Raw genomic sequence first — 17,600 nt, 5'->3', positions numbered from 1 at the left:
CCAGAGGTGTAGGATGCTGTGTAATGTAAAGGGGTGCAGGGTGCTGTGTAATGTAAAGGGGTCCAGAGGTGCAGGGTGCTGTGTAATGTAAATGAGTCCAGAGGTGCAGGGTGCTGTGTAATGTAAAAGGGTCCAGAGCTGCAGGGGGATGTGTAATGTAAAGGGGTCCAGAGGTGCAGAGTGCTGTGTAATGTAAAGGGGTCCAGAGGTGCAGGGTGCTGTGTAATGTAAAAGGGTCCGGAGCTGCAGGGGGCTGTGTAATGTAAAGGGGTCCAGAGGTGCAGTTCTCCATTTATAAGCCATTTAATGCAAGCAGTTAGTTGACTCCAGGGAAGAGGAATGTAAATATGCCATAATAGGTGAGGTTAAATTGTAGAAGTGGGTGTGCCTAGGCACCTTGTATTTGCATTCATGGTGCCCTAGGTAAAACCCACATAGGATGCTTAGACTCCCTGATTGAAAGAACTTTAGTACAGAAAATAGTTAAATCAGATGGTGGGGAGCTGAAATATTGCCTCCTTATCACTAGTCAAACACCTTTAAAAAAGATTAGCAGGTGTATCGCTTTTTAGAGGAGCAGCAGTGACTGCTGCACTTAATGTATGGTAGAACGCGATGTCATGCGTTGTTTTGGTTTTTCATGGCACACCAACATGCATGCACAGACAAAATAATCACATTTTCTTATTAAGGAACGCATGCTTTGCAGAGTGCTGAAAAATAAATGAGGCCGTGTGAATTGTTGGGATGGAAGATAAGAAACACAACAAAAGCATAGGGAAGGATAGCAGAAATGCCCTTTTCCATAGAACTGAAACGCTCCTCCGATGTGCAGGGTTCCCTCTCATTAGCAAATCGAGGTTTTAGACTGCAAAGAAGCCGAGTGTGAGCTGACAGCGGGTTTTCTACACATGACTGCTTTAGAGTCAGGAAAGTGGAGGAAGCGTCCTGCAATCCACAGGTGTTCTATTTCTGTGACAGATTAGAAAAATGTTCCTCCTTTACTGTCAGGAACTTTATTTCCAGTCCATTACAATGTATGCGCTTCATTCTTGCTGAGGTCATCGTTTACACTATGTGCTGTATTAGTAGGGGAATGCAATAAAAACTCACAGAGCCTAATAATAGTATTCAGAAAGTACTTTTTCTTCTTATATAATACACCTTTCTGCAGAAGCTGTATATGGCAATTAAAAACAAATCTGTATTTATTTTTAAAAGGCAAACCCACTCTTAACCACTTAAGCCCCGGACCAATTTGCAGCCAAAGGACCAGGCCCCTTTTTGCGATTTGGCACTGCGTCGATTTAACTGACAATTGCGCGGTCGTGCGACGTGGCTCCCAAACACAATTGGCGTCCTTTTTTTCCCACAAATAGAGCTTTCTTTTTGTGGTATTTGATCACCTCTGCGGTTTTTATTTTTTGTGCTATAAACAAAAATAGAGCGACAATTTAGAAAAAAATGCTATATTTTTTACTTTTTGCTATAATAAATATCCCCCAAAAATATATAAAAAAAATTTTTTTCCTCAGTTTAGGCCGATACGTATTCTTCTACATATTTTTGGTAAAAAAAAAATCGCAATTAGCGATTATTGATTGGTTTGAGCAAAAGTCATAGCGTTTACAAAATAGGGGATAGCATTATAGCATTTTTATTAATATTTTTTTTTTACTAGTAACATTTTTTTTTATTGTAACTGCAACATTATGGCGGACACATCGGACATTTTTGACACATTTTTGGGACCATTGTAATTTATACAGCAATCAGTGCTATTTAAATGCACTGATTCCTGTGTAAATGACACTGGCAGTGAAGGAGTTAACCACTAGGGGGCAGTGTAGGGGTTATGTATGATATGTGTTTTTTTTTTATTGTAGGGGGGCGTGGCCTGGCATGTGACGTCACTGATCGTCCTTCCCTATAAAAGGGAACAGATGATCGGTGACAGCCACACTAGGAAGCACGGGGAGAGGTTTGTTTACACAGACCTCTCCTCGTTCTTCAACTCTGTGTCCCGATCGCGGGACACCAGCAGCGATCGGGTCCGCTGGTCTCGCGGCCACCATCATGGAGCTCAGGACCAGATCGGGAGCGCGCCGGCGCGCCCCCGACCCATGGCGGGGCACTTAAAGAGCCATGTACAGGTATATGATTGTGCCCAGCCATGCCATTCTGCCAACGTATATCGGCGTGAGGTGGTCCTGAAGTGGTTAATTGCCCTTGAAACCCTCCTGTGCCTATACATACCTTTGTCACTGGTGCTTGCCATCTGTCTGTAAAAATCCTGCTAATGCTATGGAGAAGAATGTGACACACAACATATTTCCTCAAAAAGTAGTACTTGGGAGTCGGGACCTGTTGAAAAAAAGCTAGCACACATTCTTGATCCAAATGTAGCATTTATTTGTAGTCAGCCTTCGAGTGGGAAATGCGATACTCCTAAGAACCAAGACCTGAGGTGTGCCATGGCCTAGCTGGTCAGTATGCCTGAAAAGAGGGCATACCCTGAATGTAAGAATAAGAAAAATACTATGAGTATGTATGAAAGGCTGGGGGAAACGGGTGGGTGGGAACCCAGAAACGCCGACAACACTGGCCCTAACAGAGGAGGAGGATTAAATAGCCCTCTCAGACTACTCCCACAAATACAGGCTGGCCTCTGGCCAGCCTTACGCTTGTAGTCAGAGTCTTCGAGTGGGAAATGTGTTACTCCTAAGAACCAAGGCCTGAGATGTGCCATGGCCTAGCTGGTCAGTATGCCTGAAAAAAGGGCAAAAAGACACACATTTTGGTGAAGAAGGGAAGGTAATGATCCATCACGTAGAATAGTGTGCATCCGGATGGCAACAGTAGCATATCAGGATAAAAAAAAAGTGACATCAACGCTGGGACGTTTTATCCAGTTCTGGCCTTAGTCAACCAAAATGGTCCTACTGCTGTCATATGGATGTGCCAAACTCTGGGGAGGGGATTGAGGAGAACCTAGTACAAAATTATCTAAGGTCTTTTTGAAACAATTCTAGGTTAAAGTGGTTGTAAATTCTGTTACACCACTTGTACCTACAGGTAAGCCTATAATAAGGCTTACCTGTAGGTACTGTAAATATTTCCTAAACCTATGCGGTTTAGGAGATATTTGCCATGTATGCTTGCGTGCAACGTCATCGGCGCATACGCTGACATCATAGGCGCATGCGCACTGAAGAGACGACTCGATTGTGCCGTTTCTAAAGGGCTGGTTGATAATGGCAAACAGGACAAATAGAGAGAGCAACTCTCCATAACGTGAGACACAGGCAACGATAAAAAACATAAAATGTTATACTTTAAAGATGACGTTTATTCTGCTCATGATTTTTCCATCCCTGGTCCCTCCTTTCCGCTCTCATTTTTGTGCTATTGAAATTCTTAAATAAAACCCTTCTCTTTTCATTATTGTATTTTAGACCCGGTGACATCATCACTGGATCTTTGTGCTTTACTATGCAATATAGGCAGATCATGGCTGGTGGGGAGGGCTAGCACGGTGATGTAATAGCTCCCTAAAAACATCAAAGCACCCGGCCTTAGTACTCCTTTCAAGACCACAGGCCTGATGCAAGCAGTAGGCTGGCTCAGGAGGATCTCTGTCAATATATCAAATTCTGAGATGAGTAGATTTTAGTATGTAGGAGTGAGTTTGCCTAATGCCGTGTACACACGACCGGACTTTCCGGCAGACTAGGTCCGACGGTCTTCCCGACAGACTTTCGGTGGAGTTCCCACGGACTTTCCAAATGAACGGACTTGGCCACACGCAATCACACCAAAGTCCGACGGATTCAAACGTGATGACATACGACTGGACTAGAATAAGGAAGTTCATATCTAGTAGCCAATAGCTGCCCTAGTGCTAAAAATAGTGCCTGCAAAGTGCCCCGAAACAGCTGCTGCTGTGTCTCCAGTGTGAAACCCCCCGAGGGCTTTCATACTGGAGCGGTGCGCTTGCAGGGCGGTCAAAAAAGTCCTGCAAGCCGCATCTTTGGAGTGCTGTAAGAGTGGTGTATTTACCGCTCCTAAAGTGTGCCTTCCCATTGAAAATAATGGGGCAGCGCTGCAAACCCGCCTGCAAAGTGTCAGTGTAGCGGTGCTTTGCGGGAGGTTTAACCCTAGCGTGGGGTTAAAACTGCCCCGCTAGCGGCTGCATAGAACGACACTAAAACTATGGTAAATCGTCGCTAAATATAGGCAGTAAGGCTATGGAGAAAGACCTAGATAATGCTGGATGTCCTCTCCAGCCAGAAAATTAAGCAAGCTCTAACTTGTGTGTTGCAGCTTCTAATGCACACTGTGAGAAGCTTGCAGTGTGCAGTAAAATCAGAGTAATGTGAGAAGCCAGTACAACTATACAGAACCAAAGGTAAGGATGGAGTTCAACATTAAGAAACTTTATAAGCTTAAAAAAGCATTTGTGGAAACTGTCCATGGCTTGGACATCTTTGATTACATTTTGTTTATTGTTCTCATTATAGTTTGAAGCATCGTGTCCACAGGGGATCTGTCCTGGATGGAGCATAATTGTAAAGGGCGAGAGAGGCTTCAGTGGAAAGAAGTAAGATAATGAACTGATTATCATTTGGAACATAATGATGTTTACAGTAGAGAAACTCTGAAATGTATTGAGGGGATTTCCAGTTTGAAGAGAAACCCCACATTTGTCTGTAATTGACGTACATCAGTTCCCACACACCTCCAGAGCAATAAAGGGCAACTACCAGAAATCAAACCTGTTCTCCTTTGCCCTTTATCTAAGTATAAGGCCGCGTACACACGCGCGGACTGTTTGCCCAACCTTGTTCGTCAAACAGTTTCGGCAAACAGTCCGCTCAAAATTTGCATGAGCGGACTTGCCCACACACGAGCGGACTGTTTCAACGAACTGTTTGCCAAACAGTCCGCTCAACTTTTGAAATGAACGGACTCGCCCACGTAAGGCGGAGGCAAATCCGCCCATTTCGAGCGCGTGTACAGGTAGGCGGGGCCCGCGAAGGAGACGTCGCGGGCTCCGCCGCCTGGAATGGGCTTAAAGGGGAACCCCAACGCCGAAAAAAATCGGCGTGGGGGTTCCCCCAAAGTCCACACCAGACCCTTGTCCGAGCACGCTACCCGGCCGGCCAGGAAAGGGGGGCGAGCGAGCGCGCCCCCCCTCCTGAGCCGTACCAGGCCGCGTGCCCTCAACATGGGGGGTGCCTTGGGGAAGGGGGGGCCGCGCGGCCCCCCCACCCCAAAGCACCTTGTCCCCATGTTGATGAGGACAAGGGCCTCTTCCCGACAACCCTGGCCGTTGGTTGTCGGGGTCTGCGGGCGGGGGGCTTATCGGAATCCGGGAGCCCCCTTTAAGAAGGGGGCCCCCGGATACCGGCCCCCCACCCTATGTGAATGAGTATGGGGTACAATGTACCCCTACCCATTCACCTGTGAAATAAAGTACAAAAAAAAACACAACACAGGGGAAAAAATATTTTATTGCACAGCTCCGGGGGTCTTCCGTCTTCGGGGGTCTTCTCGCCGGACTCCTCCGCTATGTGTGTGTAGCTCTTTTACTAGCGGAGGAGTCCGGCTTTCTTCCTCCCCGCCGCCGGCCTCTTCTCCCGACTTCGGGGGTCTTGTCCCCCTCTTCGGTTCTTCTGCCGGGCCACCGCGCCTTCTTGTAGCTCTTTTGCAGGCGGTGGCCCGGTCTTCTGTCGCCGCTGCCTTCCGTTCTTCTGTCGCCGCCTTCGGTTCTTCTGCCGGGCCACCGCGCCTTCTTGTAGCTCTTTTACAGGCGGTGGCCCGGTCTTCTGTCACCGCTGTCGCTGTCGCCGCCTTCCGTTCTTGTTCTTCTTCTTGTTCTTCTTCTTCTTCCCCAGGAGATGTTGACACGTCGCTCCCTCCGGCCGGAATGCCAGAGCCGCGCTGTGCGGTCACTTATATAGTGACAATGGGGCGGGGTCACATGGTATATGTCACATGGGTTGGTCACATGGGTTGATGTCACATGGGGACTATGACATCGTAAGGGGGCGGGGTCACCATGTGACCAACCCATGTGACATATACCATGTGACACCGCCCCATTGTCACTATATAAGTGGCAGCGGAGCGTGTCCCTGGCATTCCGGCCGGAGGGAGCGACGTGTCAACATCGCCTGGAGAAGAAGAAGAAGAACAAGAAGAAGAACAAGAACGGAAGGCGGCGACAGCGACAGCGGCGACAGAAGACCGGGCCACCGCCTGTAAAAGAGCTACAAGAAGGCGCGGTGGCCCGGCAGAAGAACCGAAGGCGGCGACAGAAGAACGGAAGGCAGCGGCGACAGAAGACCGGGCCACCGCCTGCAAAAGAGCTACAAGAAGGCGCGGTGGCCCGGCAGAAGAACCGAAGAGGGGGACAAGACCCCCGAAGTCGGGAGAAGAGGCCGGCGGCGGGGAGGAAGAAAGCCGGACTCCTCCGCTAGTAAAAGAGCTACACACACATAGCGGAGGAGTCCGGCGAGAAGACCCCCGAAGACGGAAGACCCCCGGAGCTGTGCAATAAAATATTTTTTCCCCTGTGTTGTGTTTTTTTTTGTACTTTATTTCACAGGTGAATGGGTAGGGGTACATTGTACCCCATACTCATTCACATAGGGTGGGGGGCCGGTATCCGGGGGCCCCCTTCTTAAAGGGGGCTCCCGGATTCCGATAAGCCCCCCGCCCGCAGACCCCGACAACCAACGGCCAGGGTTGTCGGGAAGAGGCCCTTGTCCTCATCAACATGGGGACAAGGTGCTTTGGGGTGGGGGGGCCGCGCGGCCCCCCCTTCCCCAAGGCACCCCCCCATGTTGAGGGCACGCGGCCTGGTACGGCTCAGGAGGGGGGGCGCGCTCGCTCGCCCCCCTTTCCTGGCCGGCCGGGTAGCGTGCTCGGACAAGGGTCTGGTGTGGACTTTGGGGGAACCCCCACGCCGATTTTTTTCGGCGTTGGGGTTCCCCTTTAAGCCCATTCCAGGCGGCGGAGCCCGCGACGTCTCCTTCGCGGGCCCCGCCTACCTGTACACGCGCTCGAAATGGGCGGACTTTCCGAGCGGGAACAGTCCGCTCATTTCGAAAGTACAGCGGACAGGCCCACACACGGGCGGACTGTTCGCTCAAACACAGTTTCAGCGGACAGTTTTTCGGAATTTCCGAAAGACTTTGTCCGTCCAACTGTCCGCTGAAACTGTCCGCTGAAAGCCCACACACGAGCGGACTGTCCGCCCAAACACTGTTCAGCGGACAAGGTTGGGCGAACAGTCCGCCCGTGTGTACGCGGCCTAAATGTGTACTCAGCATTTTCTAACTATGAACTAATTGAGTTTCCATTTCCTATTATATTTTAATCCTAAAAGTTAAGGGAACCTGTAATGAAAAACAAAAACCTAAATGACGTATCAAGTCCAAATATTCAGGCACATTTCCCCACCTTGGAGAGCCACAGCTGCTGCGTTTAGCCACCTACAGAAATCCATTACAAGTACACTATATTACCAAAAGTATTGGGACATCTGGCTTCTCACACACACATAAACTTTAATGGCATCCCAGTCTTAGTCCGTAGGGTTCAATATTGAGTTGGCCCACCCTTTGCAGCTTTAACAGAATACCTTTGGTATGAATTAGAACAGAGACTGCGATCCAGGCCTTCTTGTGCCTGATCTCACAAATGTGCTTCTGAAGGATGCTCACAAATTTCCATAGACACACTCCTAAACCTTGTGGACAGCCTTCCCAGAAGAGTTAAAGCTGTTATAGCTGCACAGGGTGGGCCAGCTCAATATTGAACACTACGGGATGACTGGGATGCAATTCAAGTTCATATGCATGTAAAGGCAGGCGTCTCAATACTTTTGATAATACATATATTGTATGTGGCTGTACGCATGTAGGCAGCAGTCCAAACTGATGCTGGTATTTTGCACAAGGAGTTAAAGTGTGGTTAGTTAGGGGTTAACTGTGTACTGGGGTGTAACTTCCCCCTTCACGTGTCACTTTCTTTCTGAGGGGATACATGCAGTAGGAGGTTGGACTCTGTGATCTTCTAGCTGATGGAAGCTGGGAGTTATAACATGTGAGATGTGATTGTGATACCAAATTCAGGCTTGCCCTGAAGCAAGACCCTGTGACGGGACTACGGACTGAACTTTAGTAGTCATATTTTATAAAACAGCTTATCTTAGCTCATAGTTACACCAAATGTGGTGGAACTGCGTTGGACGGCTATTCCAGCGCAGTCCTACTGTGTGGACAAGGCAAAATGCCTGGTCTCCTATGTGCCCAGTTCACACCACTGTGTTGTAATGGTGTGTGGGCACAGTGCTCAGTGCGGCACAGTGTGTGGCAATCCACTGCCTCACACCGCACAGCCATCAATTGAACGTTATAAGATGTCTGTGTGACATCTCAATAAAGTTTGTTTAAAAAAAAAGGAAACGGTGAGATCCACCAAGCTCATCACTTCATCACTGCACACCAGCTGTTGGGCTCTGATGTGAACCAGCTCTTAAGGTATGGACAGCACAGCCACAGCCCTGTATTGCGCTTATAGCTGTGCAAAGCGTTAGGCAAACATTTCGGCCCGAGAATGAGTTTAGGCCGAACATTGGCTGTTCGCCCCGTTCGGGGAACACCCAAATTTGCAGGATCTTCATTGGGTGTTTGCCCCACCATGCTGCACAGTGCATTCTGCCAAGAGAAAACAAATGCTCCTGCGCTCGAGAGGTTGCTGTGGGTAAACCCAAGAAGTGGGAGGAAGATTCTTCACAAACTACACCACTGCATCGACTGTGCTACAAACTCTCAACGGGTCAGGGAGAACCCAGGAGAAATTCTAAAAATACAAGAACAGAGGGTGCACCAGCCTTGTGCATTACCTTTGCAACAAAAGATTATTTTTATTGAATAAAATACAGTTATGCTCATAAGAATTGATGATTTCTTGGCCATTTTTCAGAGAATATAAATGATAACACAAAAACTTTCACTCATGGTTAGTGTTTGACTGAAGCCATTTATTATCAATCAACTATGTTTACTCTTTTTAAATCATAATCACAACAGAAACTGCCCAAATGACCCTGATCAAAAGTTTACATACCCTGGTGATTTTGGCCTGATAACACGCACACAAGTTGACACAAAGGGGTTTGAATTGCTATTAAAGGTAACCACCCTTACCTGTGATCTGTTTGCTTGTAATTAGTGTGTGTGTATAAAAGGTCAATGAGTTTCTGGACTCCTGACAGACCCTTGCATCTTTCATCCAGTGCTGCACTAACGTTTCTGGATTCTAAGCAGGCATGTACTGGCCATAGGGACTATAGGGAGTTTCCTGGTGGGCCGATGGCTCAGTGGGCCAGTTTCAGTGACAGCCAGTGGCATAGTTGGGGGGGGACTTTTGGGGCTATAGCCCCGAATCTGGGGCCCATAGCTCTGAGTCAGTCCAGGAGTCCCCAACCACAGGGTCTCGGCCCACTACCTGCCATCTTTCTGGTGACCCTGATGTAAGGAAGGGCTCTCTGGGGACTCTGATGTAAGCCGGAGGCTCTCTGGGGAACCTGATGTAAGAGAGAGGCTCTCTGTGGACCCGGATGTAAGGGGGGGCTCTGCGGGGACCCGGATGTATGGGGTTGGCTCTCTAGGGACCCTGATGTAAGGCGGATGATCTCTGGGGACTCTGATGTAAGAGAGTCTCTCTGGGGACCCTGATGTAAGGGGAAGGCTATATGGGGACCCTGATGTAAGGGGAGGCTCTCTGGGGACCCTGATGTAAGTGGGGGGGGGCTCTCTGGGGACCCTGATGTAAGGAGGGGCTCTCTGTGGACCCTGATGCAAGGGGGGCTCTCTTGGGGCTTTTTTGCCCAATTGCGTACAGTTTATATACTGTTTTTTGCTTGTTTGCAAAATTAAAGTGGGTTGGTCTGGATGAAGTCCAGGGCCAAATTTTTGTCCCAGTCCAGCCCTGATTCTAAGTCATGGGCAAGGCAAAATAATTGTCAAAGAATTTGCAGGAAAAGGTAGTTGAACTGTATAAAACAGGAAAGGGATATAAAAAGATATCCAAGGAATTGAGAAAGCCAATCAGCAGTGTTCAAACTCTAATCAAGAAGTGGAAACTGACTGCCAGGAAAATTGTTCAGGATGCAAAGAAAACCCCACAAATAACTTCAGGTGAAATACAGGACTCTCTGAAAACATGTGATGTGGCTGTTTCAAGATGCACAATAAGGAGATATTTGAAGAAAGAGGGGCTGCATGGTCAATTTATCAGAAGAAAGCCACAAAGTATCCCACTTACAATACGCCAAACGGCACAGAGGCAAGCCTCAAACCTTCTGGCACAAAGTAATTTTGAGTGATGAGACCAAAATTTAGCTTTTTGGCCACAACCATAAACACTACATTTGGAGAGGAGTCAACAAGGCCTATGATGAAAGGTACACCATTCCTACTGTGAAACACAGAGGTGGGTCTCTAATGTTTTGGGGATGTGTGAGCTACAAGGGCACAGGAAATGTGGTCAAAATTCATGGCAAGATGAATGCAGTATCTTATCAAAAAATACTGAAGGTAAATTTGCATTCATCAGCCAAGAACCTGCGTATGGGACTTACTTGGACATTTCAACATGACAATGATCCAAAACACAAGGCCAAGTCGACCTGTCATTGGCTACAGCAGAATAAAGTGAAGGTTCTGGAGTGGCCATCTCAGTCTCCTAACCTCAATATCATTGAGCCACTCTTAGCCCCTGTACACACGGTCGGAGATTTCGACAACCAAATCCGTCGGATTTTGTCCATCGGATTTTGTCCGTCGGATCTTGTCAGAAACTGTTGCATACACACGGTCGGACAAAGTTGTAGAAAAATCCGATCTTTCAGAACGTGATGACGTAATTTCGTTACGATGGGACTACATTCAGGCTAGTAGCCAACAGCTTTGATGTAGGAATTTGATCTGAGCATGCGTGGCACTTGGTCCGATCAAAATTCTCTACACATGATCCGAGTATGTCCGATCGGCCCAGTTGGTCGGGAAATATTTCCAACAAGTTGGAAAATTGGGTCCGACAGATATTCCGACGGAATCAGTCCGATGCATACCACACACAGTCGGATTATCCGACAACACGGTCCGATAGGACACATTCCGACGGATTCTCCGACTGTGTGTACAAGGGCTTAGGAGATCTCAAACGTGCAGTTCATGCAAGACTGCCCAAAAATGTACAGGTACTGGAGGCTTTTTGCCAAGAGGAATGGGCCGCTTTACCATCTGAGAAGATAAAAAGCCTCATCCACAAATGCCACAAAAGACTTCAAGCTGCCATTGATGTTAAAGGGGACAATACACAGTATGAAGAACTGGGGTATGTAAACTTTTGATCAGGGTAATTTGGGTAGTTTCTGTTGTGATTATGATTTAAAAAGAGTAAACACAGTTGATTGATAATAAATGGCTTCAACCATACACTAACCATGAGTGAAAGAAAAGTTTTTGTGTTGTCATTCATATTCTTTAAAAAATGGCCAAGAAATCATAAATTCTGCCAGGGTATGTAAACTTATAAGCACAACTGTATTATACTCACAAACGAGTCATAAAATCAAGCAAGAAATTTGCAAAGTCCATCAGTACCCAAGAGGGGTCACCCTTGAAATGCGTCAGTTACCTCGGACTATTCTCATCCCAATCAAGTTTATTGGCCAGCAGACCCTGTTGGATGAGGCTACTGATGGACTTTGCAAATTTCTTGCTTGATTTTTATCACTTGTTTGTGAGTATAATACAGTTGTGCTCATAAGTTTACATACTCTGGCAGAATTTATGATTTCTTGGCCATTTTTGCAAATTTCTTACTTGATTTTATCACTCGTTTGGGAGTATACTATTTTATTCAATAAAAATAATCTTTTGTTGCAAAGTTAATGCGCAAGGCTGGTGCGCCATCTGTCCTTGTTTTTTTTAGAGCAGTGCATTCTGCCCCCTGATTGGGCAAAACTTTGCCCAATCAGTGTGCAGTAAAAGCTGGTTGTTAAGGAGCCAGTCAGTGGCAGCTCATGGTGTTCTGACAACATGGACAGAGGGAAACATTAGTATCAGTCTTTTTCTACAGGTATGACCTATTAGACCTTTTAGGTTTTTGCTTCCATAACAGGGTCTCTTTAAGGTGGATATAAACCATAAATGGTAGACTTATTTTGCTAAGTCACTGTACATAACAAAAAATTATTTATCCCAAATATAGTGTTATATCAAGTATATGCCAAACTTGGTGGCTCAGTATATATATATATATATATATATATATATATACATATATATATATATATATATATATATATATACATATATATATATATACATATATATATATATATATATATATACATATATATATATATATATATATATATATATATATATATATATATATATATATATATATATATATATATATATATATATATATATATATACATACATATATATATATATATACATACATATATATATATATATATACATATATATATATATATATATATATATATATATATATATATATATATATATATATATATATAGTATGATATAATACCATAAACATAAACAATTGCCATGTTTTTTTTCTAGTGATGGGTTGTAAAATGACTGTTCCTTTGGCCTGAATGGGCAAAATGACAAAGTCTCTTTAACCACAACTTAGGCCTAATGTAAAGACTTGACCAAGGATCCAAGGAGTCCCGCAGCAGTACAAGTTGTACCAAGGATTAACATGAAGACTAATGTAGCTACTTCAGTGTGTTTTTGGCCAGGTCAGGATTAATTGAATGTACTTTCAACAATCAATCTGTTTCATTTTTTTTTATAAATTCTTTATTTTTTCATCTTTTCTTTCCATAGATTTCACATTACATTTCGTTATACATCTACAACTTCTTTAACAGCTATAACAGTCTTATAATATTTCAATCCATACCTCAATTCCACGTCATCCTCCCCCCTCCCTCACCCTTCCCTCCCAAAAAAATAAATAAATAAATAAAAAAAAAAAAAAAAAAAAAAAAAAGTTTGAATTTTCACTATAATCCCCCCCCTCACTCCCCCCCCCCCCACCACCACCCGCCTGCTCTATCATATTTCGAAATGTTTCACATCATACTTTCTCTATAATTTAGATATGGAGCCCAGATCTTCTGATATTTCTCATCTTGATCTCTCATTGTCATTGTTAAATTTTCCATTTGTTGGATTTCTGCAATTCTCTGAAACCACTGTGCTCTAGCTGGAGGGTTGCTTTTTTTCCACAGAACCGGGATACATGCCCTTGCTGCTATCAATAAATGTCTCAGCAAAGAATTTTTGAATCTTTCTATTGCCATTGGGATGTCCAGCAGCAGAAAAGTTGCCGGTTTATCTCCCAGGTCAATTCCTGTAATCCTTACAATAGTATCGGCTACCATCTCCCAGAACACTCTAATTTTTGGACATTCCCAAAATATATGTAATAATGTTCCTTCTGCTCCATGACATCTCCAACATGTCTCTGATATCTGGGGGTAAATTTGATGTAACACTTTTGGTGTTCTATACCACCTAGTAAGGATCTTGTATCCCCCTTCTTGATATCTGCTTGCCATCGAGGCCTTTTGATTAAACAACAGCATCTTATCCTTTTGTTCTGGGGAAAACGTAGTCCCTAAATCTCTTTCCCAAGCCTGTAAAAAGGGCAAATCTTGTGAAGTCTCCTGTTCTATTAACATACTATAAAAATAAGACATCAGATGTCTCAGTTCCTCTCCTTTCAAACAGATCTCTTCAAACTCAGTCAATGCCCTTATTTCTACGTATACCTTTGATTTAGATCTAATAAAGGCTTCTAATTGCCTCATTCTGAAAGGGTCTAGTCCTAATGTCATTCCTTTTTCAATATCTTTTTTAGTCATTAACCGATTGCCTACCGAGAAATGACAAATTCTACTCATACCTCTATCTTGTATTGTTTTAAACTTTGGATCTGTCATTCCCGGTAGAAATGCTGGGGTGGTCTCATTCATCAAAGAGAACTCCGGGGGGGCGTGGCTAAGCAGATGGCGGCGTGACGTGCACGCTAGCTCTCCCCCTCCTGCTCGTGAGATCGATGGCAGCTGATCCGTGATCCGTGACCCCCTGCTCCCGCTATACTGCCGCACCGCTATACCGCTATACCGCTATACCGCCGCACCGCCGAGACTCGATGTGACTCTCCTGAGTCCCGCTGACTCCCGCTGTGTCTGCCGAACAGTGCTGCTGATTTCACCGGGCTGCTGTAATACTCCCTGCAACACTTTCGCTACTAGCTGGGTCCTTGATGAGACAGTACCACTGGGCATCCGAGGAGTCTGCTGTGTCCTGCTGTGGTCTTGCTGTGTTGCTATTTGTGTCGTGATTCATTGGAAAAAAAACAACTGGTCTGGTGGCAAGGTGGAGGAGCGAGTAAAGGAGACAAGGGAGACGGGAACGGAGGAGATAATTATGAGAGAGAGTGGAGATAAAGGTGGACGTAAGTGCTAATTAAACGTAAGAAACTAGCCTTGGGAGTAATAGGACTTGCTGTGCAGCTATTATGCAATCATCAGGTCATCTCTCTGCCTAGACCCATCCGTCCATCCATCCATCCCCTCCTCCCATCCCTCCCCTCCTATTTATCTACTACTAATGGAAAAGACTTAAAAAAAAAGGGAGATCCCTGAATCTTGAGATCTTTGAGAAATTAAGTGGACAGTTAGCACTTGTAATTCCTTTGCAGGAAAGTATACGGCGAGGTGTGCCTTTTGTGCTTTTGTGCTTATGGTAATGATAAACTGCTAAACTGCTGGGGAACTGTTGAATCTACATTACTTTATTAAACTGAATTAAGATTGAGTGAAATTTACGGTGTGCTTCTGTTAAGAAACAATTGGAAAGTGAGAGGGGCCCTCTTTCCTTTTTCATTTTATTGATTTCTAAAAACCTGGAAGTTACCTCTTTAGTGGGATGCACTGCACTAGGAAAAGGAGAGAGGAAAAATCTACGCAAAAGGAGTCAGTCCAACAGGAGATTAAAAGTTTTTTCCCACACACAAGAGCAGCTACAGCCCGGGCATCTACATTAGAGACCAGGGAGACAGCAGGTATTGAGATCCCAATGGCAGCACCACGGATGAGCCTCCCATTATCGCCAAACGCAGCGATGGATATAGGTCAGGTGCAGGCCGGGCCTGTATCTGGGCCTGTATCTGGGTTAGAGGTGGGACCCCGGGAAATATTGGAAGAACCCATAGGTGATATGGATTTAAGATCAGTAATGCAAGCCCTCCCAACCCATCAAGAAATAGAAACCCTGAAAACAATTATGCAGGCTCTCCCAACACGCCAAGAAATGGAGGCCCTGGTGTCCCGGCTTGAGGAGGGACACAGAAAGGAGATGCAATCAATACGGTCTGAGGTACAAGCCTTAACAGCAAAGGTCAATGTGGAAACATCAGCCCTTAGTAGTATAGAGGAGAGGGTTTCTAATTTAGAAAGAGAGCAGATAGCTCAAACATCAAGTGTTCAATTAAAATTTGAAGCAGCAGAGGACCGAAGTAGAAGAAATAATCTCAGATTTAGAGGCATTCCGGAAAGTATTGAGGCTGAACATTTATACAGTGCCGTAAATACTATATGTCATAACCTTGGGGTCAATATAGCTTCTGGAGAAATCGAATTTGACAGACTTCACAGATCCCCAGGACCACGTGCGACAGATTTGTCCAGACCGAGGGATGTAATTGGGTGTTTACACAGATATGCCCACAGGGAGTTGATTAGTCGGAAAGCATGGGATGCAGGTCAGATAGTGTATGAAGGAGCGAAGATTAGCATTCTACCGGACTTATCAAAAGCTACTCTACAGCGAAGAGCTCAACTGCGGCCAATTTTGGAGAAAATAAAATCTGCAGGATGTACCTATCGTTGGGGATACCCAATTTCTCTAACGGTTAAAAGGGGATCAGTATCTTTTGTGATCTCGTCCCCACAGGACCTACCGGCATTATTTGCCTTTTTGAAAACCGATCACTGTGAAGTGCAAGATTGGCTTCAACCTATAAAGAAAAAACGATTAAAAGAAGGGGTCTTAAAAACTAGCGGTGAAAAAGTTTTGATGGGTAGTAAAGAGGGTACTGTACAGCAAATAGCTGATGCAGGCTCCATACCCTAGATTAAAAGGTTATAAGAGAATAAGGGTCACATATATATATTGGAGGATCCCCCCCCTAATTTTAATGGGCCAGGGTTCAATATGGTCCCTGGATAGTTTAATTTAGTATGCTTTACATAGTATATAAATAAGATGATACAAATTAACATGTATAGGATTTATATGTTATTTTCCGCCACCCCAATTTTTTTTTCTTCCCCCCCCCCCCTTTTTTTTTTTTTTTTTTTTTTTTTTTTCTTCTCACAAATAATAGTTAATAAAATATATTTTGGTGTTATTATATCACATAATTAAAATAAGGAGACTGGATGTTATGGACTTGGGGCTCACATAGAGTTGAATTGTTATAAGATGGAGAGGTAATGAGGTAGGGGGGGTGGGGATACACAAGGGTAGAAAGATGGATGAGGGGTTGTTGTAAAAATTATAATTATTATCACGGTTTTAGGGTTCACATGAACCTGGTTTGTTATTGCTCCGGGGGGTAAAATGGTAGCTAAATGAGGGGAGGGATAAGATGGGGATTGTGGAGGGTGGGTGGAAAGGGGGTGAAATAGAGAATGTAATTATAATATTCACTATAAAGTACACGTTTAAAATATACATTTATTTCAGGGTTGAGGGTGGGTGGAAAGGGGGGGGGGAAATAAAGATTGTAATTATAATACTCACTATATAAGTACACATTTAAAATATACACTTATTTTTGGGTTAAAGGAGGGAGGGTGGAAAGGGAGTGGAATAAAGACTGTAATTATAATATTTATTATAAAGCACATGTTTAAAATATACCCCCTTTTTTTTTTTTTTTTTTTTTTTTTTTTTTTTTTTTTTTTGGGGTCTATAGACGGAATTCAATTAAAATTGGAGAGGGTATGGAAGAGTTATATATACTGTGTAATGTATAATAATGAATAGGAGAGGGAACCGAGGAAGAAAAGTTAGGACAAAATTATTACAGTTGCTGGAATAGATGTGAATATTAAGGGATTTTGTTTTCTTTTTTTGGAGGGGGAATAGCGTTATACGCGCCCCGTATTTGTTAGCTACCCGCCCATACCTTACACCTACGGGAAGCTAAGAACCCATAGGTAGGTGTGGGGGAAATTTTGATATCTACTCCTCGTAGGGGGTCCCCCGTACCCCCTTTTTTTTTTTTTTTTTTTTTTTTTTTTTTTTTCTCTCCCCTTTTAACAGCAAAGGGTTTTTTTTCTCTTTTTTTTTTTTTTTCTTTTTTTTATGTTCCCATGGACAAGATGGAGGGATTACGCATAACATCACTTAATACCAAGGGACTTAACATCCCCGAGAAACGTAAAATGTTATTAAATG

At 44.5% G+C, this 17,600-nt stretch overlaps 1 protein-coding gene across 2 annotated transcripts in view; it reads left to right on the top strand.

The window, feature by feature from the left end:
* GRIFIN (galectin-related inter-fiber protein) overlaps window positions 1-17,600 on the top strand; it is a 102,982-nt gene that overhangs the window by 73,336 nt on the left and 12,046 nt on the right. For both annotated transcript variants that reach the window (XM_077449148.1, XM_077449149.1), the window contains exon 2: window positions 4,521-4,600. In XM_077449148.1, the coding sequence (XP_077305274.1) occupies window positions 4,521-4,600 (80 nt within the window). The remainder of the gene's footprint in view (window positions 1-4,520; window positions 4,601-17,600) is intronic.

The sequence above is a fragment of the Lithobates pipiens genome, unplaced genomic scaffold (assembly GCF_037356315.1).
Source record: "Lithobates pipiens isolate NorthernLeopardFrog02 unplaced genomic scaffold, aLitPip1_a1.2 Scaffold_22, whole genome shotgun sequence".
Taxonomy (NCBI): domain Eukaryota; kingdom Metazoa; phylum Chordata; class Amphibia; order Anura; family Ranidae; genus Lithobates; species Lithobates pipiens.
The sequence above is the reverse complement of the archived record's forward strand: the minus strand, read 5'-3'. Positions and strand labels throughout refer to the sequence as shown.